Raw genomic sequence first — 23,723 nt, 5'->3', positions numbered from 1 at the left:
GGCTCAGCCTAGTGCGGGTCCTACAAATAACCTCCACCATTGTAAAGCAGCATCTGGTGCGCTGATGCTCCAGTTTTCCAGTGGGGCGGCTGACATAGCCCTTATCAAGGAGTCTTGGGTAGTAGAGCATAAGATATGCGGGCTTAAGGCGGCAGGATTGGCGTTAGTGAGTGGTGCCACATATGGAAAACCGAGAGCTTGCATCTTGGTAAGATCTGATCCTACGGGTATTCCAGAAGGTACAAAGAAGTGCTCTAATCTGCGTGGGGGTGCCCTGCGCACCACCCCTGCGGAGGCGCTGGCCACTATTTTTAATGTGTTGCCAATAAATTTAATGGCCAAACAATGTGCGGCCTTTTCTGCTCTGCGGCTGCGAGAGCTATCCGGATGGAGAGACAATGTGGATGGCCATGAGCAATCCTTAAGTATCTGGATTCGCCTTCGTCGGACTATTGCGCTCCGACTGTAGTTTTCAATATGAAGTACGAGGTTATTATCCCGGATAGGGATTAATGGTTGAAGGAGCCGCCGGACCTGAGCGATAGGCTGCAGATATATACTGACGGCTCCAAACTGGATTATAAGGTGGGTAGCGGTGTCTCTGCACCTCAACTAGGGTGGAATCTATCATTTAGCCTACCCGATCATTGCAGCGTCTTTCAGGCGGAGGTGGCTGCTATAAATGAGGCCGCTGATCACCTGGGGAAGGCTGGTGGTTGGACTTATAACGGCCACATAGCAATCGGGAGGCACGCACAACTGGAGGAGCTGCAAAGACGAAGAGGAGATAGAAACTGTCAAACATTTTCTGTGCGATTGTCCTGCGCTTTGGCACAAGAGGAAAAAATCCCTGTTGTTGTGGTTGTAGCAGTGCTTCGCCCCACCGAACAGCTGCGACCGATCTCAAATGGTCACAAAACCTTCGCGCTGTTCGGACGTGTTTCTAAGCGCTCGCTTGTATTTTTGTAAATTTTAAATCATTTTTGATTGTTTTTGTTTTAGTTCAATACCTAATACAAAATGCCGTGTATTTGTGGAAATAGGGTCGATCGCGGTCAACCTAAAATTCAATGCGCTAAGTGCAGTGAACTTTTTCATTTGCATTGTACCGGTGTTTTGCCTACTGATCTCGAATATTTGAGTGAAACCAATAGTGCTTTCTATTGCAAGGTGCATGTGAACGACGTCGCTCTATTCGCTCTATTCGCTCCCCCCACTGTCAGTGCCACATCAACAATAAATACAACTGAAAATACAGTAATTGATTTGTCTGCGCTGTGCAATGACTCAATTGTCGATACTGTAAACAATGATAATGAGCGAAGTGTTGTTAATAATGTTAATATTGAACAAACACTAGTATCTTTAGTGAGTGAAATTAACCTGCTTAAAGCTAATAATGCAGAGCTCATAACCGCACTGAAGTTATCATCCGACGATAGCCATCGTTTGCGTGCTCAAATTAGCGATTGGCAAGCAGAGATTCGCTCTGATTTTAAATACCTCAACACTGCTGTAGCAAATGATGTGAAAGTCTTGAGAGAAGATTTTGCGAAGTTTCATGTTAAACAGCCATTGCCTTTGAACAGCTTTCGTTTTCGCTCTTTGTCTGACACTCATCTTCATGGCGCTTCATCAACACATTCTAACATACATAGAACATCATTAAATATTAATGAGATAAATTCAGCTCCTGCGTCTAAAGCGGTGGTCAACAGCATTGGTCGCGCTAAAGCTAGTACCTATGCTTCTTCTTTAGTTAAAAATAATAATAACAATGACACGCACAACAAAACCGCAAACAATACTACATTAAAAACCAATAACACAAAGCATGCTGTTGAGTCACAGTATGTTGATGAGGGTAATAAAGGCAAACGTACAGGTGTTAGCAAACGTCGTAAGAAGTCGACCACAGTGGGTTCGTCAGCTGCATCTACATCAACTTCAACATCAATTTCTGCTTCGACAGTGGGCTCATCACCCGCATCTACGTCAACTTCTGCATCTACATCAACATCTATTTCTGCTTCGACAGTTTCCGTGGTGCAACCTGTTGGTCCTAGGGAGGTGACTGCCGTTCCGCCTCGTAGAGCAATTTTTGTTTCTCGGTTGCATGCTTCATTGATTGGCGACGATATTTCAAATTATATATGCTCTAAACTTAATATTAATAATTCTAGTGTTGAAGTTTTCAAATTTAACTTTAAATATGAAAGGGAAATTTTATCTTTTAAAATAACTGTGCCACACCTTTATGTTGATAGTGTTCTTGACAGTTCTTTTTGGCCGGAGCATTCTGTGGTGCATTTGTACAAGAGAAATACCAATATAGTGTCAAAAAACTCTATTACCTTCACCGCGGGTACAGCAAAAAAGTAGTCACCGACTCACTCTCTATAGTCGTTCATTACCAAAATGTTCGTGGTTTACGATCTAAATTAAATACCTTTTTTCTTAACAGTTGCTTTCACCGAGACCTGGTTAAAACCTGACAATTTTAACGCTGAGCTTTTTTCAAGTAACTACGTCGTTTACCGGCGTGATCGTATATCTAGAGCAGGCGGTGTTCTTATTGCTGTGGACTCAAGCCTTTCATCCGAGTTGCTGTTGTCGGACAATGCATTTGATATTGAGTTTATAGCAGTAAAGATTTCAATGCGATGTTTTAACTTATATATCTGTGGTCACAAGTCATAACCGCCTAAGTCTGTTTTTCAATTTTTTCAGGATAGCAATTTAAAGTTTCAAATCATTACTGCAAATCAGGGTATGATATTTATTGCTAATCGTTTAATAAATACACAAGGTGTATCGGTATTCTTTTTAACTTTGCAAGCAAACTGTTATGTTTTTGCTAAATTTGAAAGATATAAAGGAAAAAAGCAGTTAGGCTATTATGGCTTGTTGAATGAAAAAATTTAAAATGTCTTAGTTTGAGTTGGGCTGTTATTCCGAATAAAAAAATGTTTAGAAGTGCCTAAAGTTGAAATCTTATGTGTAGTTGTGCTATTATTCCTTACTTTTAATTTATTAATTTTATTCACTTAAGTCAGTTTTATATAGTAAATCTTGAAATGCGGTATGACTCACAATAAGTTTATTTATTATTTCAAAAAATACTGGAATACAGACATATAAGGGCATATTTATAGTAATTTTAAGTTAGTTGGAGCACTTTTGACAGATAGCACATATAAAATTGTGTCAAAAAGCTTTAACTAACTTAAAATCATATTCTTTTTCAACTATAACTATGCCCCATAGTTTAAAGAACTACAATTAAACATTTTTATCAATATTAAGGATCCATTTTATTCAATTCAGTTAAAAATTCACATGTACATATTTTTATTATAAATACATAAAAATATTATTTCAAAAATCTTCGTCGCTGTCACACTCCGTCAAATCGGGATGGGTATTAAGCTGCTCCATACTTGTGGGAATGCTGTCATAAAATGAGTGAAATTCTGGTTTTATAAACTGCTTCAAATCCATAAGATCTTTCTTTTTTTCTTTAGAAATGCATGGTAAGTTCTTTATATTTTGTATTTCTCCAAATCCTTTTATAGAACACCCTCTTTTGCCCACCTTTAAGTTTTATTTGGTTCTTCATTATCTAATGAAGTTTTGTATTGGACTTTGTTGGACATCTTGGTATAACGAAGCCATCGAATATCGTGCCATACAAATTTTTCGCCATCCTCATTGAAACGTTTCCAAGAAAGTTTTGATTTGGATAAGTCCGAAAAGTTATAAAAATCATTTTGCTGCATTTCAATAGTTTGAAATTTGGGTCCAATAGTATTTACGAATTGGTACCAATCTCTTGGGGTCTCAATTTCGACATTTGTTTTTTTTTCTTTCGCTCAATAAGGGCGTGATCACTATCGCACTCCATATGTGTATGGCCGGGTTCGAGGAATTTGTGGTCAATGTGATCCAATGTAGACGCATTGGAAATAAATGAAATAAACATGGCAGAAACAAACGAATTTTTATTTTGCCCTGCGCACGAATCGCTATAAAATGTAACTGTTTTCGTTTCTGCTGGCAACATTTTTAACAATTTAAAAAGACACGAGGAAATTTCATTGCCACCACGTCTAGCCATAGCTTCGTGCCACATGAAGCATTTTGCTGCATTAGTTGCAAGATCGTGAACCGTTAAATTAAACGTCCATAGTTGTCTTTTGTAGAAACTGATAGAATTTCGAAGAAAAGGTGTTGGTAAACATTGCTGTAAATCGAATGCAAAACTTTTAATAGTGTTCGATTCCACCGAGCGCTTTTTATCTTGTCGTTTAGATTCATAAGCCAATTCAGCTTTAGCTATATGAATTTCTTTTTGCTCAATCAATGAAGCTTTTTCATCTTCGTTTAGAGCGATTTTTATTTTTGCAACGTAAGTGTCGCAGGTGCTACAAGTGTCTACCTTAGGTTCTTTAAATTTAAGACCAAGAGTTTTGAAAATTTCAGAGTATTTAGAAAGGCTTACTGGATTGTTTACTTTTTCCTTGTAAAGGCGGTGCATAGACGATAAATTGAGACTAGCAGGTAAATATTTTTGAGAAGTATCGCGCCGGTTGTAATGGCTTTCGTATGCAGGGAAACTTAAAATGTGTTCTTTAATTTCATTTTCCATCGAAGCATCAATCTTAGATGTAGGAGTATGCTTGCCTCGATGATCACTGAATTGCATAGACGGACAACTAATTTTTTTCTAACGACCGATTTAATAAAGCTATCACTTTCATCGAAACATTGCCTAAAATGCCTTTTGCATACTTTGATTGTATTACTATTAATCTGGAATGAATATTGCATTGAATTTTCTCGATTTCGTCTGCGTTCTACTGTATTGCATAGGGTGTCACATTTTTTATCCCCAACAGCTACTAATGATCCAATGTACAAAATTCTTTGGTCATAACTTCCCAGGGACCAGTAATGTTTAAATAGAGATTCTATTTGTTCAGTTGTAAATTTCTCTTTGCATTTGTTTCTACATAAATCAAACGTTGGATTGCAGACCCTGGCTTTAACTATTCTACCTGAACACGTTGTGTATGATTTTCCCCTATTTCTAAGGTCGCGACGAAGCTTTTTCTTTGACTTTGGTTTTGGTTTCGCAAGGCCGTTTAAATTATCAGGCTGGTGAGAAGTTTCTTCGTCGTTTGATGAGCAATCCATACTAGTAGCAGATCGTGATAAATTAAAGTCCGGATCCCTTATGGAGTTGTCTGAGTCAAATTCTCAAGTTTTTTTGGATTATGCAAACCTAGTTATAATAAAAGTTACCCTCGTTAATTTTAGTAATAAATACTTTTAAACTCTGGCATAATCTGCATAAAATGCTTACTTTCAATAACAGCTAAATTAAACTCGATTCCGTGGATTGATGACATTGTTTCATTTTGTACACATGGAACAAAATTGGAATAATAATTTTGGAATCGCCCATCGCAAGGCCTTTCAGGAATAAAGTTTTCCTTGGGGTTATGTCACTCTTTCATATTTCAAATTACATGCAAATAATTTTGATTTGCAAAATAACAAGGACAACCTTATGTCATTTAATTAATTTTATTTACTTACCTTCGTTGTTTCGACGCTCTGGCAATGACCTAGCCAATTCAACCATTTTTGCTGCTCTGTCGGACATTTTTTTATCACTTTTCACAAGAAATATTACTTTTAAATAATTGCTATATAAGCTGCACAACTCTCTGACACAACTTAACTCAACTTAATGATTCGTTTAAAAAAATATATTATTGAATACCAAAAACCTATGTCTACTTAGGTACAGATTTTTTTGAAATAAAATTTGAAATAAGAACGTAATTCAATATAATATTTTCAAAAAGTCATGGCTTCCTATGGAAAAATAATTTATCTTAATTTATGCTAGCCAATGGCGGTTATTGTAATTCGGAACAACAGCCTAACTCAAGATACAAAAAAATATATTTGGCGCTATGTTTTGTAATAACGACTTAAATTTATATATGTCGTAATGGAAAAAATAAGTTACAATCTTAAGATGAAATAGGCTGTTATGCCCCACAAAGGAAATAAATTATGAAAATGCTTAACTTGAGCTAGGATACTTTGACGGAGAGTTTATGAGTTAGGCTTTTATGCCAAAACAACCAAGCGAAAAAATAACTTAAGCTGTTAGGCTTTTTTTTAATAACCTTTTTCTAAAAAAAGATACAGACATAAAAAGTGGATGACCCATAGAATTGATTACGCTGAACATGCTGGCACTAATAACTAAATTTTGTCCTAACTCGAGTTAGGCGATTATGGTTTGTGACCACAGATATTTGTTGCTCATATATTCCGCCCCGGTCGGATATGTATGTTTACAATTGCCATAATTTAGCTATTCGAAACTTGTACTCTCAGTTGCGAGACAAAGATCGCTTAGTCGTTCTTGGTGATTTCAACTTATCCTCGGTAAATTGGATTAGCTTAAGCGACTCAAACACTTTGACTCCCACCTGTCAGCATGATTTCGTTAAGAATATTTTAGATACATCTCTCGTACAGATCAAAAATGTTTTAAATTCAAAGTATGTTTGAGCTCTAGGCCAATATATACATATGTTTATTAAAATACAGCAAATGTGTTTAAACAATGTATATTTATTTGTCGAATGGTTTGTCTTGCCAATATTTCGACTTCAATCTGAAGTCATCTTCAGGACTGAAAAAAAAACGAAAAACATTTATAGAGACATTGGTACATACATACATAATTATACAATTGTCGCAAGTTCCAACTTACACTTATGACTGCACCTGGTCGACTAACTTTATATTTTATATTTTAACAAACAAGGGTAAAAGAACATTAAAAAACATAAACAATAAAATACAGTAATCGTAAACAAATTTTTATACAAACAACAATACATTAATTCTCCAACCGTAAGCGACGCTCACATCAGCAGCAGGTGAACAATTGTGCAAACGAAGTCACACTCTTATTATAAGCCTTTTTTGTTGTTGTTGATAAGTTCTCTATAGGCGTAGGCGCAATGGTCTGTGTCTGATTTGAAATTTATGCGTTTGTCACTTGGTGTATTTATTATGTGTAACATTTCAAGTATATAGCGTTTATTGCTGTTTCTCTCATGCTGCATTATTGTTACATTTTCCAAGTCGGGAGAGTGTCCAGTGGTTCTACAGTGCTGAGTTAAAGCTGTCTTATTGTCATTAGGGTTGTCACGATTTTTGATATTTGATTTATGTCCGGAAATCCTCGTCTTCAATTTCGATTTAGTTGTCCCCACATATACTTTGTCGCATACGTGGGACCCGTCGCCATTACAATTAATTTTATATATAACGTCCGATTTATCAAATTTCTCTATTCTGCTTTTCGTATTGCTAAAAATCCTCCGTTGCAACGTATTGTTGTATGTGAAAGCTAATTTAAATCTCTCTCTGTCATATATGTTTGAATATTTTATTCTATTAGACAGACCAGATACAAATGTGGTCGATTTATACATTTTCTTCGTATCATTAGTTGGTTTATTTGTATTTAATTTTACTAAATAATCTCTTATATAGCTCTGTATTATATGTGTTGGAAACACATTATTCTCTAATATGTTTTTTATTGCTTTTATATTCTCCTCGTGGTAGACTTCATCACTAATGGAGAGAACTCTTCTGACAAAATTCTTGGCTGTGTTGACTATCGTTGCCTTGTCATGATTCGAGTTATAATTGATTAGCCTACCCGATGCAGTGGGCTTCTTGTACCAATCAAATGAAAGTTGGTTATTCCTTCTTATTATTAAGGTATCTAAAAATGGCAGCTGTCCATCAGTTTCGACTTCAACAGTAAACTTGATGCTCCTATTGTATCCATTCAAAATATTAAGCATATCTTCCACGGCATCCGTTTTTACGATGGCGAACAAATCGTCCACATATTTCGTTAATACACGTGGCTTGTGATGTGAATCTTCTTCGAATTTCTGTAACAAGTCTTCCATCACAATATCCGCTATTACAGGAGATGCTGGTGACCCCATAGGCATTCCTGACCGTTGCTCATAAATTTTATTGTTGAAACTAAAATATCTATTATCTCTTATGCAGAACACTCATGAAATTTACAGAAATTTGAAACGAAAATATGGTATTGGGACGAAAAATTAAACAAAGCGCTACCAACAAAGCACACAACAGCTTATCAAGTTAAAGCAATCAACTAAGTTTCTGGTGAGATGCAGGAAGAGCGGAATAACGCCAAAGTTTATACTCAACGCCACGAAGAATATATCATACGTTCTCAACTGCAACACTAAGAACAACAGAATACCACGAAATATCATAAACGCAGCAACGGCATATCTAAGAACGGTGGAAAATAAACTCTTAAATCTTATTATACGGATCAAATATGCAATAAGAAAGCAAAAGGAAAGAGAGGTAAGCTCCATATTAAATATAATACACAAAGAATTTGATGCGGAAGATGCCATTGCATTCTTAAAGAGTGAGAAATTATTAACCAATAACTTGACAACAGCATTAGAGAAAACACACACAAACAAATTTGACAGACTTAAACATATACAAAAACAGTCTCTTAACATTAAAAACGTACCGAAGTGGTTACACAATGCGACAAAGATGGAGATACCGACAGACATCCAGTGGCTCCTCTCCTTAGGTCCGAAATTCTCTTTACCTATAGCTAGCACTGAGTTCCCGCTGTTCAAATTGATAGCAGATGGAGAGGATTGCATTCAAACTATTCAAGATAAAGAGCAGCAAGAAATTGAGAGGAACAATCTAACCACACTAATACGTGATCAGCTGAGAAAGCCTAAAAGACAATAAAAATGTACTTGTTCTGAATGCCGATAAAGGCAATGTTACGGTTTTAATGTATAAGGATGAGTATGAAAAGAAGTTACAACAGATGGTTAACGACATTTCCACTTACAGAGTACTAAAACGAGACCCCACTAATAAGCTTCAAGAAAAAAATAATGAAATTGTAGAGAAACTATTTAAACATAAAATGATCGATACGAAAGGGAAATACCAATTAATAACCAAAACGGCCATCGCGCCAAGACTGTATGGCTTACCTAAAATCCATAAAGAAGGATTACCATTGAGACCCATTTGTTCGTCTGTCAATTCCCCATCATACAAGTTATGTAAATATGTTGTCAATGTCCTTGAAAATATAACTAAAACATCTAAATATAACGTAAAAGACACTATCGCCTTTAAGAACAAAATTAAAGATACCTACATCTTTGACGACGAGAGTCTCGTTTCCTTTGATGTTGTCTCATTATTTCCAAGCATCCCGGTAGATCATGCCTTGGAAATTATAGCTTCCAAGTGGGATGATATAAAGAACCATACAAATCTCACGAAGGAACTTTTTATGAATATGGTTCGGTTCTGCATAAGAGATAATAGATATTTTAGTTTCAACAATAAAATTTATGAGCAACGGTCAGGAATGCCTATGGGGTCACCAGCATCTCCTGTAATAGCGGATATTGTGATGGAAGACTTGTTACAGAAATTCGAAGAAGATTCACATCACAAGCCACGTGTATTAACGAAATATGTGGACGATTTGTTCGCCATCGTAAAAACGGATGCCGTGGAAGATATGCTTAATATTTTGAATGGATACAATAGGAGCATCAAGTTTACTGTTGAAGTCGAAACTGATGGACAGCTGCCATTTTTAGATACCTTAATAATAAGAAGGAATAACCAACTTTCATTTGATTGGTACAAGAAGCCCACTGCATCGGGTAGGCTAATCAATTATAACTCGAATCATGACAAGGCAACGATAGTCAACACAGCCAAGAATTTTGTCAGAAGAGTTCTCTCCATTAGTGATGAAGTCTACCACGAGGAGAATATAAAAGCAATAAAAAACATATTAGAGAATAATGAGTTTCCAACACATATAATACAGAGCTATATAAGAGATTATTTCGTAAAATTAAATACAAATAAACCAACTAATGATACGAAGAAAATGTATAAATCGACCACATTTGTATCTGGTCTGTCTAATAGAATAAAATATTCAAACATATATGACAGAGAGAGATTTAAATTAGCTTTCACATACAACAATACGTTGCAACGGAGGATTTTTAGCAATACGAAAAGCAGAATAGAGAAATTTGATAAATCGGACGTTATATATAAAATTAATTGTAATGGCGACGGGTCCCACGTATGCGACAAAGTATATGTGGGGACAACTAAATCGAAATTGAAGACGAGGATTTCCGGACATAAATCAAATATCAAAAATCGTGACAACCCTAATGACAATAAGACAGCTTTAACTCAGCACTGTAGAACCACTGGACACTCTCCCGACTTGGAAAATGTAACAATAATGCAGCATGAGAGAAACAGCAATAAACGCTATATACTTGAAATGTTACACATAATAAATACACCAAGTGACAAACGCATAAATTTCAAATCAGACACAGACCATTGCGCCTACGCCTATAGAGAACTTATCAACAACAACAAAAAAGGCTTATAATAAGAGTGTGACTTCGTTTGCACAATTGTTCACCTGCTGCTGATGTGAGCGTCGCTTACGGTTGGAGAATTAATGTATTGTTGTTTGTATAAAAATTTGTTTACGATTACTGTATTTTATTGTTTATGTTTTTTAATGTTCTTTTACCCTTGTTTGTTAAAATATAAAATATAAAGTTAGTCGACCAGGTGCAGTCATAAGTGTAAGTTGGCACTTGCGACAATTGTATAATTATGTATGTATGTACCAATGTCTCTATAAATGTTTTTCGTTTTTTTTTCAGTCCTGAAGATGACTTCAGATTGAAGTCGAAATATTGGCAAGACAAACCATTCGACAAATAAATATACATTGTTTAAACACATTTGCTGTATTTTAATAAACATATGTATATATTGGCCTAGAGCTCAAACATACTTTGAATATATTAACTAAAAGGCCGGAATACAAGAAATTAATGTTTTAAATTGTAAAAACAAGATTCTTGACCTGGTATTTGTGGATGAATCAGTGGGTATTGCTCTCAATCGTATTTCTCCTTTATCTTTTCCAGAAGATCCCTTACATCCTACGCTTGAAATAGCAATTGATATTATTCAGCCTCCTATGGAGCTGTGCTTTACAAAACTAAAATCTCGATCGCGCTCAAGATGTTTTTATAACGCGGACTTCATAAAACTCAAGGAATTGATTGCTACTCATGACTGGTCAGATCTTTATTCGAGTAATGACATCGACTCAGCGACTTCATTATTTTACGGTATTCTTGATGGCTTCTTTGAAAGCTGTGTCCCCCTTCGATGTGTTAGTGCTGGAACAAGTAAACCACCTTGGTTCACAAGACAACTTATTAGACTCAATAATGTTAAATCTAGGCTTTATAAACGTTTCAAGAGATCAGGATCGTCTGCCGATTTTTCTAAATATTCGGTTGCTCGTTGCAACTTTCATTGTCTAACCAACAATGTTATAAGTTGTACTTAAGCAGTTGTAAATTTCAATTTTTCAACAATCCGAAAAGATTTTACAGTTTTGTTAATTCCAAGAGGAAAACATCTGGTTTTCCAGCTACTTTTTCTTTTGGTTGCAAGAATGCTAGTTCTGATAATGTTATTGCGGAATTATTTGCAGATTTCTTCAGGTCGACCTACTCATCTAAACGTTTTCAACCCGGTCAACACTCCTACAACTTGGAAAGTTTTAATTGCATTCCTAATCCAGTAATTGATAAGAATACTGTTCTTCAGAGCCTTCTCGGTTTGAAACCGATTTTTTCTCTGGGTCCAGATGGTGTTCATAGTTGTGTACTCAAATACTGTGCAGTTAACTTATCTGAGCCGATACATAAATTATTCCAATTATCTGTGGAATCTGCCACTTTTCCATTGATTTGGAAGAAATCATTTATTATACCTTTACACAAAAAAGGTAGTAGGTCTAGTATCGAGAACTATAGCTTTCAGCTATTCCCAAAACATTTGAGCGGATAATTACATGTCAACTTCAACACATGTGTAGCTCCATATTATCGCCCTGCCAGCATGGGTTTGTGCCGCGTAGATCAACTACTACCAACTTGCTAGAGTTTACTTCTTTTGTAATGGATGGATTTTTAAACAATAGGCAAACGGATGTGATCTATACCGACTTCAGTAAAGCGTTTGACTCTGTCAATCATGAGCTTTTAGTTTACAAACTTGATTTACTTGGATTTCCGAAGCATTTACTTGCATGGCTCGAAAGCTATCTCGCGAATCGGACTCAACAAGTTTTGTTTAAAAACAGCCTTTCTAGGTTGTTTGATGTAACGTCTGGTGTGCCTCAGGGTAGTCATTTGGGTCCGTTACTTTTTACCTTGTTTATAAATGGCTTACCACAAACTCTCATACATTCCCGAACTCTTATGTATGCGGATGATGTTAAACTTTGTTACTCATACTTGCCTTCGGAGTCTTCCCGTGTGGAGTTTCTTCGGGTAGACTTGGACTCATTTCAATGTTGGTGTACTGCAAATTTACTAGTTTTGAATTGCTCGAAGTGCAAACTAATGACATTTCACCGAGTGAAGTCAAGTTTGACATCGTATACGTTAAACAGCACGCCTTTGGAGCGTATATCTGTCGTAAGTGATCTAGGCGTTCTTTTTGACCCTAAACTGACTTTTAATACGCATATTTCATCAATGGTAAGCAAAGCAACGGGTATACTCGGTTTTGTGAAGCGATGGGCTAAGGAGTTTAATGATCCGTATCTGACTAAGACCCTCTACACATCGTTGGTACGACCAATCTTAGAGTATTGTTCGTGTGTCTGGTGCCCAGGGTATCAAAACTTTATAAAGCGTATTGAGTCAGTACAGAAGCAATTCATTATATTTGCACTACGTGGTCTTAACTGGGATTCTAGTGTGCATTTGCCACCATATAGAAATATGCTTCTCCTTGTAAATCTGCCAACTTTAGAAAATCGAAGAACTTTACTCGGGGTAATGTTCATTCACAAGCTCATTATGGGCGAGATCGACTCATCTGATCTTGTTAGTCGACTAAATTTTGCTGTTCCTGGTAGAACGTCCAGGCACTTTGTGCCTTTTTATTTACCACTTTGCCAAAAATAATCCACTGCGAAGTTGGTGTTCGCACTACAACAACTTGTATAACTGCATCAGTTTTGAATGTTCGTTTTCCGAGTTGCATAATTCAATACTGTCACGTCTGGCCTGATATTTTGTACTTTCTTTCCTATGTATGGTTGAATTTAAATATTTTTAATTCTAACATTAATTTTATGTTTTATATATCTTAGTAGTCGACCGCATTGTGTCTATGTCGACTTTAATCCAAATAAATTAAATTAAATATCCTCTAACGGGAGTCCAAGGAAACTTGCTGTTTCAACGGGGGTGGACCATAATGAAAGGGGTGTTAGAGGCGTTGGTTCCACATTACAATTAAAGAGATGGTTGGGGTCATGTGGGGACACATTGCAAGCGGGGCATACATTTTGTATGTCGGGGTTGATTCTGGATAGGTAAGAGTTTAACCTGTTACAGTATCCAGAACGAAGTTGAGCTAGAGTGACTCGCGTTTCCCTGGAGAGTATGCGTTGTTCTTCCGCAAGTTTTGAATACTGTTCTGTGAGTACTGGATTCACCGGGCAATTTCTGGCATAAAGGTCCGACGCCTGTTTGTGGATTTCACCAAGGGCCTGCTTTTTGTTTTTGTTGTAGCAGAGCTTCGCCGCACCTAACAGCCGCGACCGATCACAAATTGTCATCAATATCCTCTAACGGGAGTCCAACGAAACTTGCTGTTTCAACTGGGGTGGACCATAATGAAAGGGGTGTTAGAGGCGTTGGTTCCACATTACAATTAAAGGGATGGTTGGTGTCATGTGGGGACACATTGCAAGCGGGGCATACATTTTGTATGTTGGGGTTGATTCCGGATAGGTAAGAGTTTAACCTGTTACAGTATCCAGAACGAAGTTGAGCAAGAATGACACTCGTTTCCCTGGGGAGTATGCGTTCCTCTTCCACAAGTTTTGGGTACTTTTCTTTAAGTACTGGATTCACCGGGCACTTCCTGACATAAAGGTCCGACGCCTGTTTGTGGAGTTCACCAAGGACCTGCTTGTGTTTTTTTGCTTCATACGGCTGGGTTCTCAGGTGCCGTTTTTCCTCAAAATGCTTACGGAGATGACTCCTTAAGCCCCTAGGCGGTGTTGGCTCATCAATCAGATGTCTGTTTGGATGCCCAGGTTTCTGGGTATTCAACAGGAACTGTTTGGTTAGCATCTCATTTCTCTCCCTGATAGAGAGTATTCTCGCCTCATTATGTAGATGGTGTTCTGGGGACATAAGAAGACAGCCCGTGGCGATTCTGAGAGCAGTATTTTGGCAGGCCTATAGCTTCTTTCAGTAGGTAAAGTTTAGGCTTGGCGACCATATGGGTGACGCGTAGCACGTAAACGGCTGGCCAATTTCTTTGTATGTAGTAATGAGCGTTTCTTTATCTTTTCCCCAGGTACTGCCAGCAAGGGATTTGACGATTTTATTACGGCTCTGCAAAGTATCACGAGTTAGACAAAACGAAGATTTTTCAACATGTTACCTATCTCTTCTGATCCAGTCATATCATCTATGAGGTATGTAAGAACACAAAATGATCTTACAGATGCGTATAGCTCAGAAATGGTTGCTTTGTTAGATATATGTTCCAGTGACGATGACTATGTTAAAAAAAGTTTCTCACTTCTTATCACAACAATGAAAAAGAGATTTACTAATCAATTTTGTTACTTTATTGAAAAATAAGATATCTATGTACAAGTTAATTTTTTATTTCAAATAAAAGAATTAATTAATTTAGTAATTTATTAATATATACTTTTCGTTATTGCATTTCTCTAAAGTTTATCAAATTTATTTTAAAGCTTAGGCCTTCAAACGAGTATTAAATTTTTATAGAAATCAATAAGTCTATCGAGTTTGGTACAAATTGGTAAAGCGGTTACTAAGATCAAACTTTTTAGCATAAATGGGCAGTGCCACTCCCCATTTCCCAAATTTGTTGGCTGTTTAATATTTAGCTCAAATAAAATTTCATTGGACCACTTTCAATAACTTTTAGTTATTAATAAAATACATATTTGGCTTGTAAATTAAAAAAAAAAAAACATGTACAATTTTACGATGAATTTTGAAGCACCTTGTTATTGTGGCACTAAAAACGGACATATGAGTTTTATAAGAGTATTGCCATTTAAAAGAAACAATACGCCTATCGATTCTGGAAGTTATTGATTACGTGACTACTTAGATAAAACTTTTGTATCATAAGTGGGCAGTGCCACGCTATCCGGGTTGATTTTTGGAGAGCATTTGCGTTAGGTCCCGAAATATTCCCAAGCATAGAGTGCATAGAGGTTAGGAATGAAAAAGACGACGAACTTAATCTCCATGATTTGTCACCAACCCGGAGAAGAGAATTGCAAAAGGTCATAGAGACGTTTCCTTCATTCGAAAAGTTAGGCCTGGGGCAAACAAAATTAGTGGAGCATCACATTGACACCGGTGATGCCGTTCCTATAAAAAGCAAACATTTCCCTCTTTCGCCACCGAGGCAAGGCGAAGATTTTAGCGAATTAGACAGGTTACTCGAACCGGGAGTTATAGAAGAATCAAACTCTCCGTGGCGCAGTCCTGTGGTACTGGTCCGGAAACCAGGTAAAGTGAGCGTACCGGATCTGTATCCGGCAAAGGACCATCACATCGATAACACTCCCCAAAGCCTTCGGGGAGCAACCTTATCGCTACAACAACAACAACAGGACCACCTGAAATTGCTGGCGGAAGTGGCAAAGTGTTTGACCGACGCAGGTCTGACAATAAACGTAAAGAAAAGTAAATTTTGTCAGAAGGAAATACGATACTTAGGGTACTTGATAGGCAGCGGGTGCTTGAAAGTGGATCCAGGTAAAATAGAAGCGATAAAAAACTTTCCGATCCCTAAATCCCCTCGGCAGGTGCGTAGGTTTGTGGGCATGGCGAATTGGTACAGGGCGTTTATTACCAATTTTGCTGACTTGGCAGGTCCCTTGACCGACTGTCTCCGTAAGTCATCAGGCCCGTTCAAGCTTACCTCTGAAGCTATAGAGGCCTTCGAAAAACTAAAAGTAGCCTTGAGTTCCGCTCCTGTCTTGGCCCAACCCAATTTTTCCAAAGAATTTGTAATCCAATGCGACGCTTCCAAAATAGGTGTTGGCGGAGTGTTGTTCCAGGTCGATGATGAAGGCGCTGAGCATCCAATCGCGTTCGTGTCGAAAAAGCTGAATAATGCTCAACGCAACTATACAGTAACCGAGCTGGAATGTCTCGCCGCCATAGTCAGCGTGAAGCGCTTCCGACCCTATGTCGAAGGATTACCGTTTCGGATTATCACGGACCACTCCAGTCTCAAGTGGTTGATGACGCAAAAGGATTTGAGCGGGAGGTTGGCGAGGTGGTCGCTCCTGCTGCAAAGATACGATTTTAAAATGGACCATCGTAAAGGTACCCTGAATGTAGTACCCGATGCGCTTTCGCGGTTTGATGCCGGTGAGTTGACTTTCACTACCACACCCGGGGAAATAGATTTAGTCTCTCCCGAATTTAGCAGTAACGAATATCTAGATTTGATTCGGACCGTCACCGAAAACGAGGAATCGCTTCCGGACTTACGAGTGGTGGACGGTGTAATTTTCAAAAGAGTTAAATTTCGTAAGTGGAAGAAGACTCGCTGTGGCGTTTACGGTTGCCGAAAGGGTTGACTGAGGAAGCAGTGAGATTAGCACATGACGTTAACCCGAGTTACCATGGCGGGTGGCAGAAAACCTTAGAACGTGTTAGGAAAAAGTACTTCTTGCCACAGCAGGCTAAGGACGTCAGGGACTACGTCCAACGTTGTGATACCTGCAAATCGGTAAAACCCACTAAACAACAGTCGAGACCACCTACAGGGAGTACCTTTGCACCCGAGAGACCATTTCAGCGATTATATTGCGACTTTCTAGGGCCGTATCCGAGATCTAAGCGACGAAATCAGTTTCTTTTTATAGTACTAGACCATCTTTCAAAATATGTCTGGCTAAAGCCCATGCAGAGAGCCACCACTGTTAACGTTATAAATTACTACGCTTCAGAAATTTTTCCAGCTGTAGGGGTCCCTGAGTTTATTCATAGTGACAATGGTAAACAGTTTATCTCGAAGGAAATGAACCAATTTTTAGTAAATTACGGGGTGACGCACGTGAGAACGGGGTTATATTCTCCTCAAGCGGACGCATCCGAGCGCGTTAATAGAGAAATTGTTTCCAAGATTAGAATTTTCCTGAAGAGTAAACCAGACCATACCGATTGGGATAAGCATATACCCGAGATTTTATCAGTTAGAAGTAATTTTCATACGGCGATTCAGTGCTCTCCTTATTTTGCATTATATGGCCAGAACATGGTTCAACATGCCTCAACGTACAATATTTTAGGCAAACTCGGCAGCCTTAGGGAAGACCAGGTTACGATATTGAACAGAGCTGACAAGTTGACTAATATTCGCGAGCTAATTCGTAGGAATTTAGATAAGGCAAAGGATAGAGGAATAAACACCTTTAACAAGCGCTCTAGGCAAGTCAACTACAAGGAAGGTCAGGAAGTTTTCCGGAAAAACTTTGCTTGGAGTAACTTCAAACAGGGCATTAACGCCAAATTCCTGCCAAAATACCTTAAGTGTCGAGTGCTCCGAAAGATAGGCAATGAACTGTATGATCTCGAGGACCTAAACGGGAAATTGATAGGTCGCTTCCATGCTTCGGATATTCGTCCACAATAAACCCTCTAGAACATTTTTGCTAAATTACAAATTTATTTTTTTATATAAACCTACCAATTGACCTTTTCGTGTCTGGGCGTTTTGGCGGTCGTGGACATCTTGCCCAGTATTCTCCCCGAGCAATGATATCATAGGGTGTTCACACGCGTACTCACCGAGAACCGTGAACAGCCTGGCAGTCCACGCTTGGGTTGGACTAGCCTTACGGAGTTTGGACGAGTTCTCCTCTATCAAAATGTCTACACACTTATTTTTTTTTAGCCTTCTGTGGGGGCGACAACCACTAGGAAGTACCATACGGAGTTTTGACGAGTTCTCCATAACAAATGTCTAATTGCCGCAAAGCCCTTTTAAACTAAGAAACAGAACTACTTCATTTTTTGACTTAACTTGATTTTTTTTTTGATGGACCTTGTTGCCCGGCTAGCTTCGCGGTAGAACTTTGAGACTCTTATCTTAGGGGTGAGTCGTGCCCCACGTTGCTTGTCATCGGAGGTTCCTGGAAGTGGATTCCCACAGATGGACCGGTTTCCTGCGAAGCAGGTTTGTTATGGTCCATTTGGGAGATGCACCTTTGGAACACACCTAGTGGCTAGTGATAGCAAACAAAAAGGTGTCATGACAATTTTCAACGAAATGAACACTAGATGTCGCCACCGCCGCTGTGAAGCCATTTGCAAAAAACAGCAGAGAAATAAAGAGGAAAAAGAAACACGCTGTTTCCGGAAAAGAAGAAGAAATAAAAGCGAGGTTGCGAATTGTTGCGGTATCAGGACTTCCAAAAAGTTCGAAATCTTTTTCTCAAAGTGGTGGTAAAGCAGTGAATAGGTGCTAACTGCAATTTATCTGGCAAGTGATTGCACAATTTCGTTAGGTGCAAAAGCTAGGGCAGCGTGCCGTATACAATCGTGATTTACCTGTTCCGAAGGCATATGAACATATATACGTGCCAACTTACGTCTAATTAACTACTTCAGGAAAAGGGAGCAGCTGCAGCTCGTAAGTATAGGCAAGAGTAAATCTCTGGCCTGCTTTACGCCGGTTCCTTATTCGCGCTGAAGGAAGGGAAGTAGCGACATCGGGTACGTCGAAAACAACCACAACCAAAAAGCACACTTTTCATTACCTTCAGTTGCAAAGTCGTCTCGGGGACAGAAACTCGTCCATTGAGGAAATATACACCCATCCATATATATAAAGTTGCAGCTGCAAAATCCGGGATCTCGGTGAGATCGGCAAAAATTTGCTTGTTCGTTTAGTCTCAGAGCACACATTCAGCAGTCATCTTCAAAAACGCATCGTCATATCAAGCACGACAAAAATTGAATATATAAGAAAAAATCTTTAAGATGTACATACTGCTGCACTCCCCACCCTCGAGCGCAACCGCCGTCATCCGCGGCAACACCAAGTGCTAGTACTACCAGGCGCAAACAACACCCAGTTCGACGCACGACCCTCGAGCGCAACCGCCGCCATCTGTGCCAACCACCAACGCCAGTGGCCCCAACAACCGCTTCGACGCGCAACCACCACCAATAGCGCCAACGAAACCGCTGGCATCATTACTGCGTGCAACACTGCGCGCAACCACCGTCAGCGCCTACCCAGATGCACCACAACCATCAAGCTTACCACCACCACCAGTTAACACAACAGCAAGGGCGCTTCATATAGGCCCACCGACGCAAGCCGGGCACAGCAACAAACGCCGGCCACAACAACCCCAGCAGGGCCGACCAGCATAGGCCTGCTGCACCAGTACCGGTAACACCAACTTTAGTAACAACAGCCAGCAGGGCCGCCGCAAACAGGCCTGCTGCAACATCACCTGCTTTAACCACAACAATAGTAGGGCCCAGAACACCGGCCTGCTGCAACGCCACATACAATAACAACATCGTTTAGAACAATGGGTGAGTTCGTTCCGTACTACGGACCACTATAATCTACTAATTTGAGAGATTCCAAAACCAAATTTGATCGTAGGAGAACGTAAAAATCGCAAAAAACAAAAATTTTAGTATTTTAAAATTATAGAAAGTAGCATACTTACTAGATAAAGGAAATTACACACATACATTTACGCTTGCATATGCCATAAGCATAAACGTTTAAAAATACTTCAATTTCAGTTCACTAGCATTATGAATGCGCTGCTTTAGACGTTTAAATTATAGAAAGTAGTATACTCACTAGATTAAAGCAAATTACACACATACATTTACATTTGCATATGCCCTAAGCATAAACATTAAAAAAAAATACATTAAATTCAGTTCACTAGCATTATGAATGCGCTGCTTTAGATGAAGCGCCTTGAGAATGCCCTACGCCCATTGATTTGTGTATTGCTTAATTGAACGATATGAATAAATAGTATAGAATACTAGGTTTATAAATGATTTGACGTATATTTACCGTATTTTGACTATTCTATTTCGGTGATTCAAATGTGGCTCAGGAACGTAGCAGAACCAATCTTGTGTACCACGTTCAATGAGTAAAAAAATAATTTAAATTGATCCATAAATGCCAAAAGCGTGTATAAGTACGCTCCTTTGTTTAATTGAAGTTAGAAGTATTACCAAGAAATTGAAGAAAATGAGAAAAGGGTGTTAGAAAAAAAAAGAGGAAAATTTTTTCGAAAATATCGAAAAAAATATATCAAATTTGTTCAATGAATAGTAAATTTGAATTTCAAAACATTCTAAAACGTGTGAAATATATTAAAAGGGTTCCGTATTAATACTAAAATTTACGAATGGGTTTAATGATACAATTTTTAAGAGTATTGTATGCACCTGCAAGTTGAAAAATAGATAGAGAGAGATAATTTTATTTCTGCATTTCGTCAAAAAGGAACCTACAGTAGTGAACGTGGAAATACCAGCAAAAATTATTAACAAATTTTAAAAGTTATTTAATTTCTTCTATTTACCTGTATAAATTTTAAATTATTACATAATGAAAGCTATGCAAAAAAATGTTCACAAAGATTTCAAAAAAAAATTGAAAACTTGGGAACTGCTTTAGAACCTTGAACAATTTGGAATTTTCAATAAATTTTTGTCTATACAGTTTTAGACGGATAAATAAAGCCTGATAAGGTTACGGAGAGTTACAAGTAAAATTTCGGAATTTTTTTTCGAAAACATTTTTAAAGTTATTTTTAAAAGCTTTCAGTATACCGCTAATTAAACTAGTTGCTAAAATTAGCGAAATAAGAAAAAAAAGGAAAAGTTTGTCTAAACCTCAGAGGTTTACCTAGTATGTATTAAAGATAAATATAGTCTAAGTCTTCAACAATAATGAATTGTCAATAAATCTAAATTGTAAATAGAAACGCTGAGGTCTCCTTTCATTTAGAAGGCACATAGCGCATACAGGGTCACCGAAAATTTAGGTGCGTCGGTGGCCATGGATTTTGAGGGTGGGCTATGCACCGGGCGTCGCAACAACACCCGCGGCGCCCCCAAGTTATATTCGACCCTTTTCTTTTATTTCTATTTTCAGCTTTTTCTTTACTTTTGTTTTTTTGATTTCCACCGTTTGGGTAACCGTTCATTTCCGGTTCGGTAGTTTTTTTTTCGTGCGTTAGATTTTTTTTTTTTGAGTTTTTAAATTTTGAATGTGCTAACGGTCTGTCCGTGGCATCCGGTTCGACCGGATGTCGTTTTAGTTTGAATTTATAAGCGCTTTGAATTAGTTCTGCGCTTCTGTTAGTTTTGAAAGGCATGATAGGAATTTTTCCTGTTATGGCGCAGGACAGCAAGGTTGGCAAGAACCCAACCCAGCCGACATGACTATCCACAGTGCAACCCCAGATCATGCCGACTGCCTTCCTTGCTGCTCCCATAGGAAATGCGTAATCCATAACTAATTGGAAAGGAGGTTTCATCAGTGGGTGATGTTAACATTGGTTTACCACAAGGCTCGGTCTTGGCGCCAATATTGTTTACATTGTATATCAAAGATATCAAAAGATGCTTAAAATATTGTAAAATACGTCTATTTGCGGATGATGCATTGCTTATCATAAGTGAAAAATATGCAGAATGTGCCATGCTGAAAGTACAAGAAGACCTGAACTCGCTATACAAATGGTTATGCTTTAGAAAACTGAAATTAAATGTCTAAAAAACTAAGTTCATGATATTTTGTAAAAACACTAATATCATAGGTAACAATAATTTAAATAATATTACGCTGAAGGTAAAAAACATGGAAATCCAAAGAGTAGACAAAATAAAGTATTTAGGAGTTTTGATTGATGATAATCTAAATTTTGGAGAGCATGTAACTTATCTGGAAAGGAAAATTGCACAGAAAATAGGCTTCATGTATAGAACATGTAAACATATCAGTCAAAGTCATAAAATATTGGTTTATCGTTCAATTATTGAACCACACTATTCTGCTATTAAGTAATGATATATACATATATTAAGAAACTTCAAATACAGCAAAACAAGGAAATGCGATTTATTTTAAAATGTCCTCCCAGAACGTCAAAAATTGTAATGCTCAATAGTTTAAACTGGCTTAGTATTAAACAGTCAGTTAGTTATTTCACATTGAAATTTATACACCAACTTAGGTTAGGAATGTTACCGAATTACCTGAGTAGTAAAATACATTATAATCATGAAATCCACAATTATGGAACTAGAAATTGCAATAATATAAGACTGCCTAGAATAAGAACTGAGTTCGCCAAAAGATCTCTTGAATATTTAGGGTATAAAATGTACAATGAGTTACCTTCTGATTTGAAATACTGTGAAAATATTAGTAAGTTCAAAGAAAAACTGTTTTTATATTGTACGTCACTAAATGTGACATGAGTATTTATGTTAATCTCTTATTTTAACCTAAACTAGGTCTTAAAGACCGTAATAATAAATAAATAAATAAATAGGGACTATACGATGGACCAAAGCTTACCCACACCGGCAGAGAGGTTACCACCTCTAAGGTGCTCCTCCCATTTCGCCCGCTTGTGTTCATCCACAAGCAATCTGATGCGTTGGTTTATATCCCTTATTTGGGGGTCGCCTGGGTCCAGCTGTCTTATAAAGTCACGTGCTCTCGCTAAATTTGCGGCCTCCGCCGGGAAGTGGGGGCGAATTTCGGGAATTCTCCCGGCGGGAATGGAACGTGCCGAGGCGGATTCAATGACCTTGCGGAAAGCACGCTCCCCTTGGCGGGCATCACTCGGGATAGGGAGGGCAGCAAAGAGCTGTGTAAAAGATTTGTATTTGTCCCACTTTCCTTTTTTTAAAGTTTATGAAAGTGCGTTTTTCTGTAACGATGAAGTCGGCGGTACGCTGGAACGAAATAAGTATAGGCAGGTGGTCGGATGCCAATGTTACCATCGGCTGCCAGTTGACGCACTTTACGAGTTCTGCGCTCACGATTGAGATATCCGGCGAACTGTGACAGCTTCCTACCATACGTGTGGGGGCGACTCCGTTTATTGTGCAGAACGTCGTTTCTTCTATTTGATCCGCCAACATCTCACCCCTACTGTCTGACTGCAAGTTTGAATGCCATAGATCGTGATAGGCATTAAAGTCGCCTAAGATATTGCGATTGTTGCCAGTGAGTAAGGCGCTAATACTATGGCGGTATCCACTGGGGCAACAGGTAGCTAAGGCGTAGACTACGGGACGCCCTTGGACTTGAACAGCAAGGAGCCACAAAAGATTTATAAAAGTTACGTGGACGTCGGGTTTTGGGATCAAGCCCAGAACAACCTGTCCGATTCAACCATC

At 38.2% G+C, this 23,723-nt stretch overlaps 2 protein-coding genes across 2 annotated transcripts in view; one reads left to right on the top strand and one right to left on the bottom strand.

The window, feature by feature from the left end:
- The window catches only part of veli (L27 and PDZ_signaling domain-containing protein veli), a 438,946-nt gene that overhangs the window by 387,122 nt on the left and 28,101 nt on the right, over positions 1–23,723 (bottom strand). The window lies entirely within an intron of this gene.
- Positions 8,878–10,943, top strand: LOC137236931 (uncharacterized). Its single transcript, XM_067760020.1, has 2 exons — positions 8,878–10,079; positions 10,137–10,943. The coding sequence occupies exons 1-2, from the start codon at positions 8,921–8,923 to the stop codon at positions 10,577–10,579; spliced, it is 1,602 nt and encodes a 533-aa protein (XP_067616121.1). The 5' UTR covers positions 8,878–8,920; the 3' UTR covers positions 10,580–10,943.

This window comes from Eurosta solidaginis, chromosome 1, assembly GCF_040869045.1.
Source record: "Eurosta solidaginis isolate ZX-2024a chromosome 1, ASM4086904v1, whole genome shotgun sequence".
Classification (NCBI taxonomy): domain Eukaryota; kingdom Metazoa; phylum Arthropoda; class Insecta; order Diptera; family Tephritidae; genus Eurosta; species Eurosta solidaginis.
This window is presented reverse-complemented; position numbering and strand designations above follow the sequence as displayed.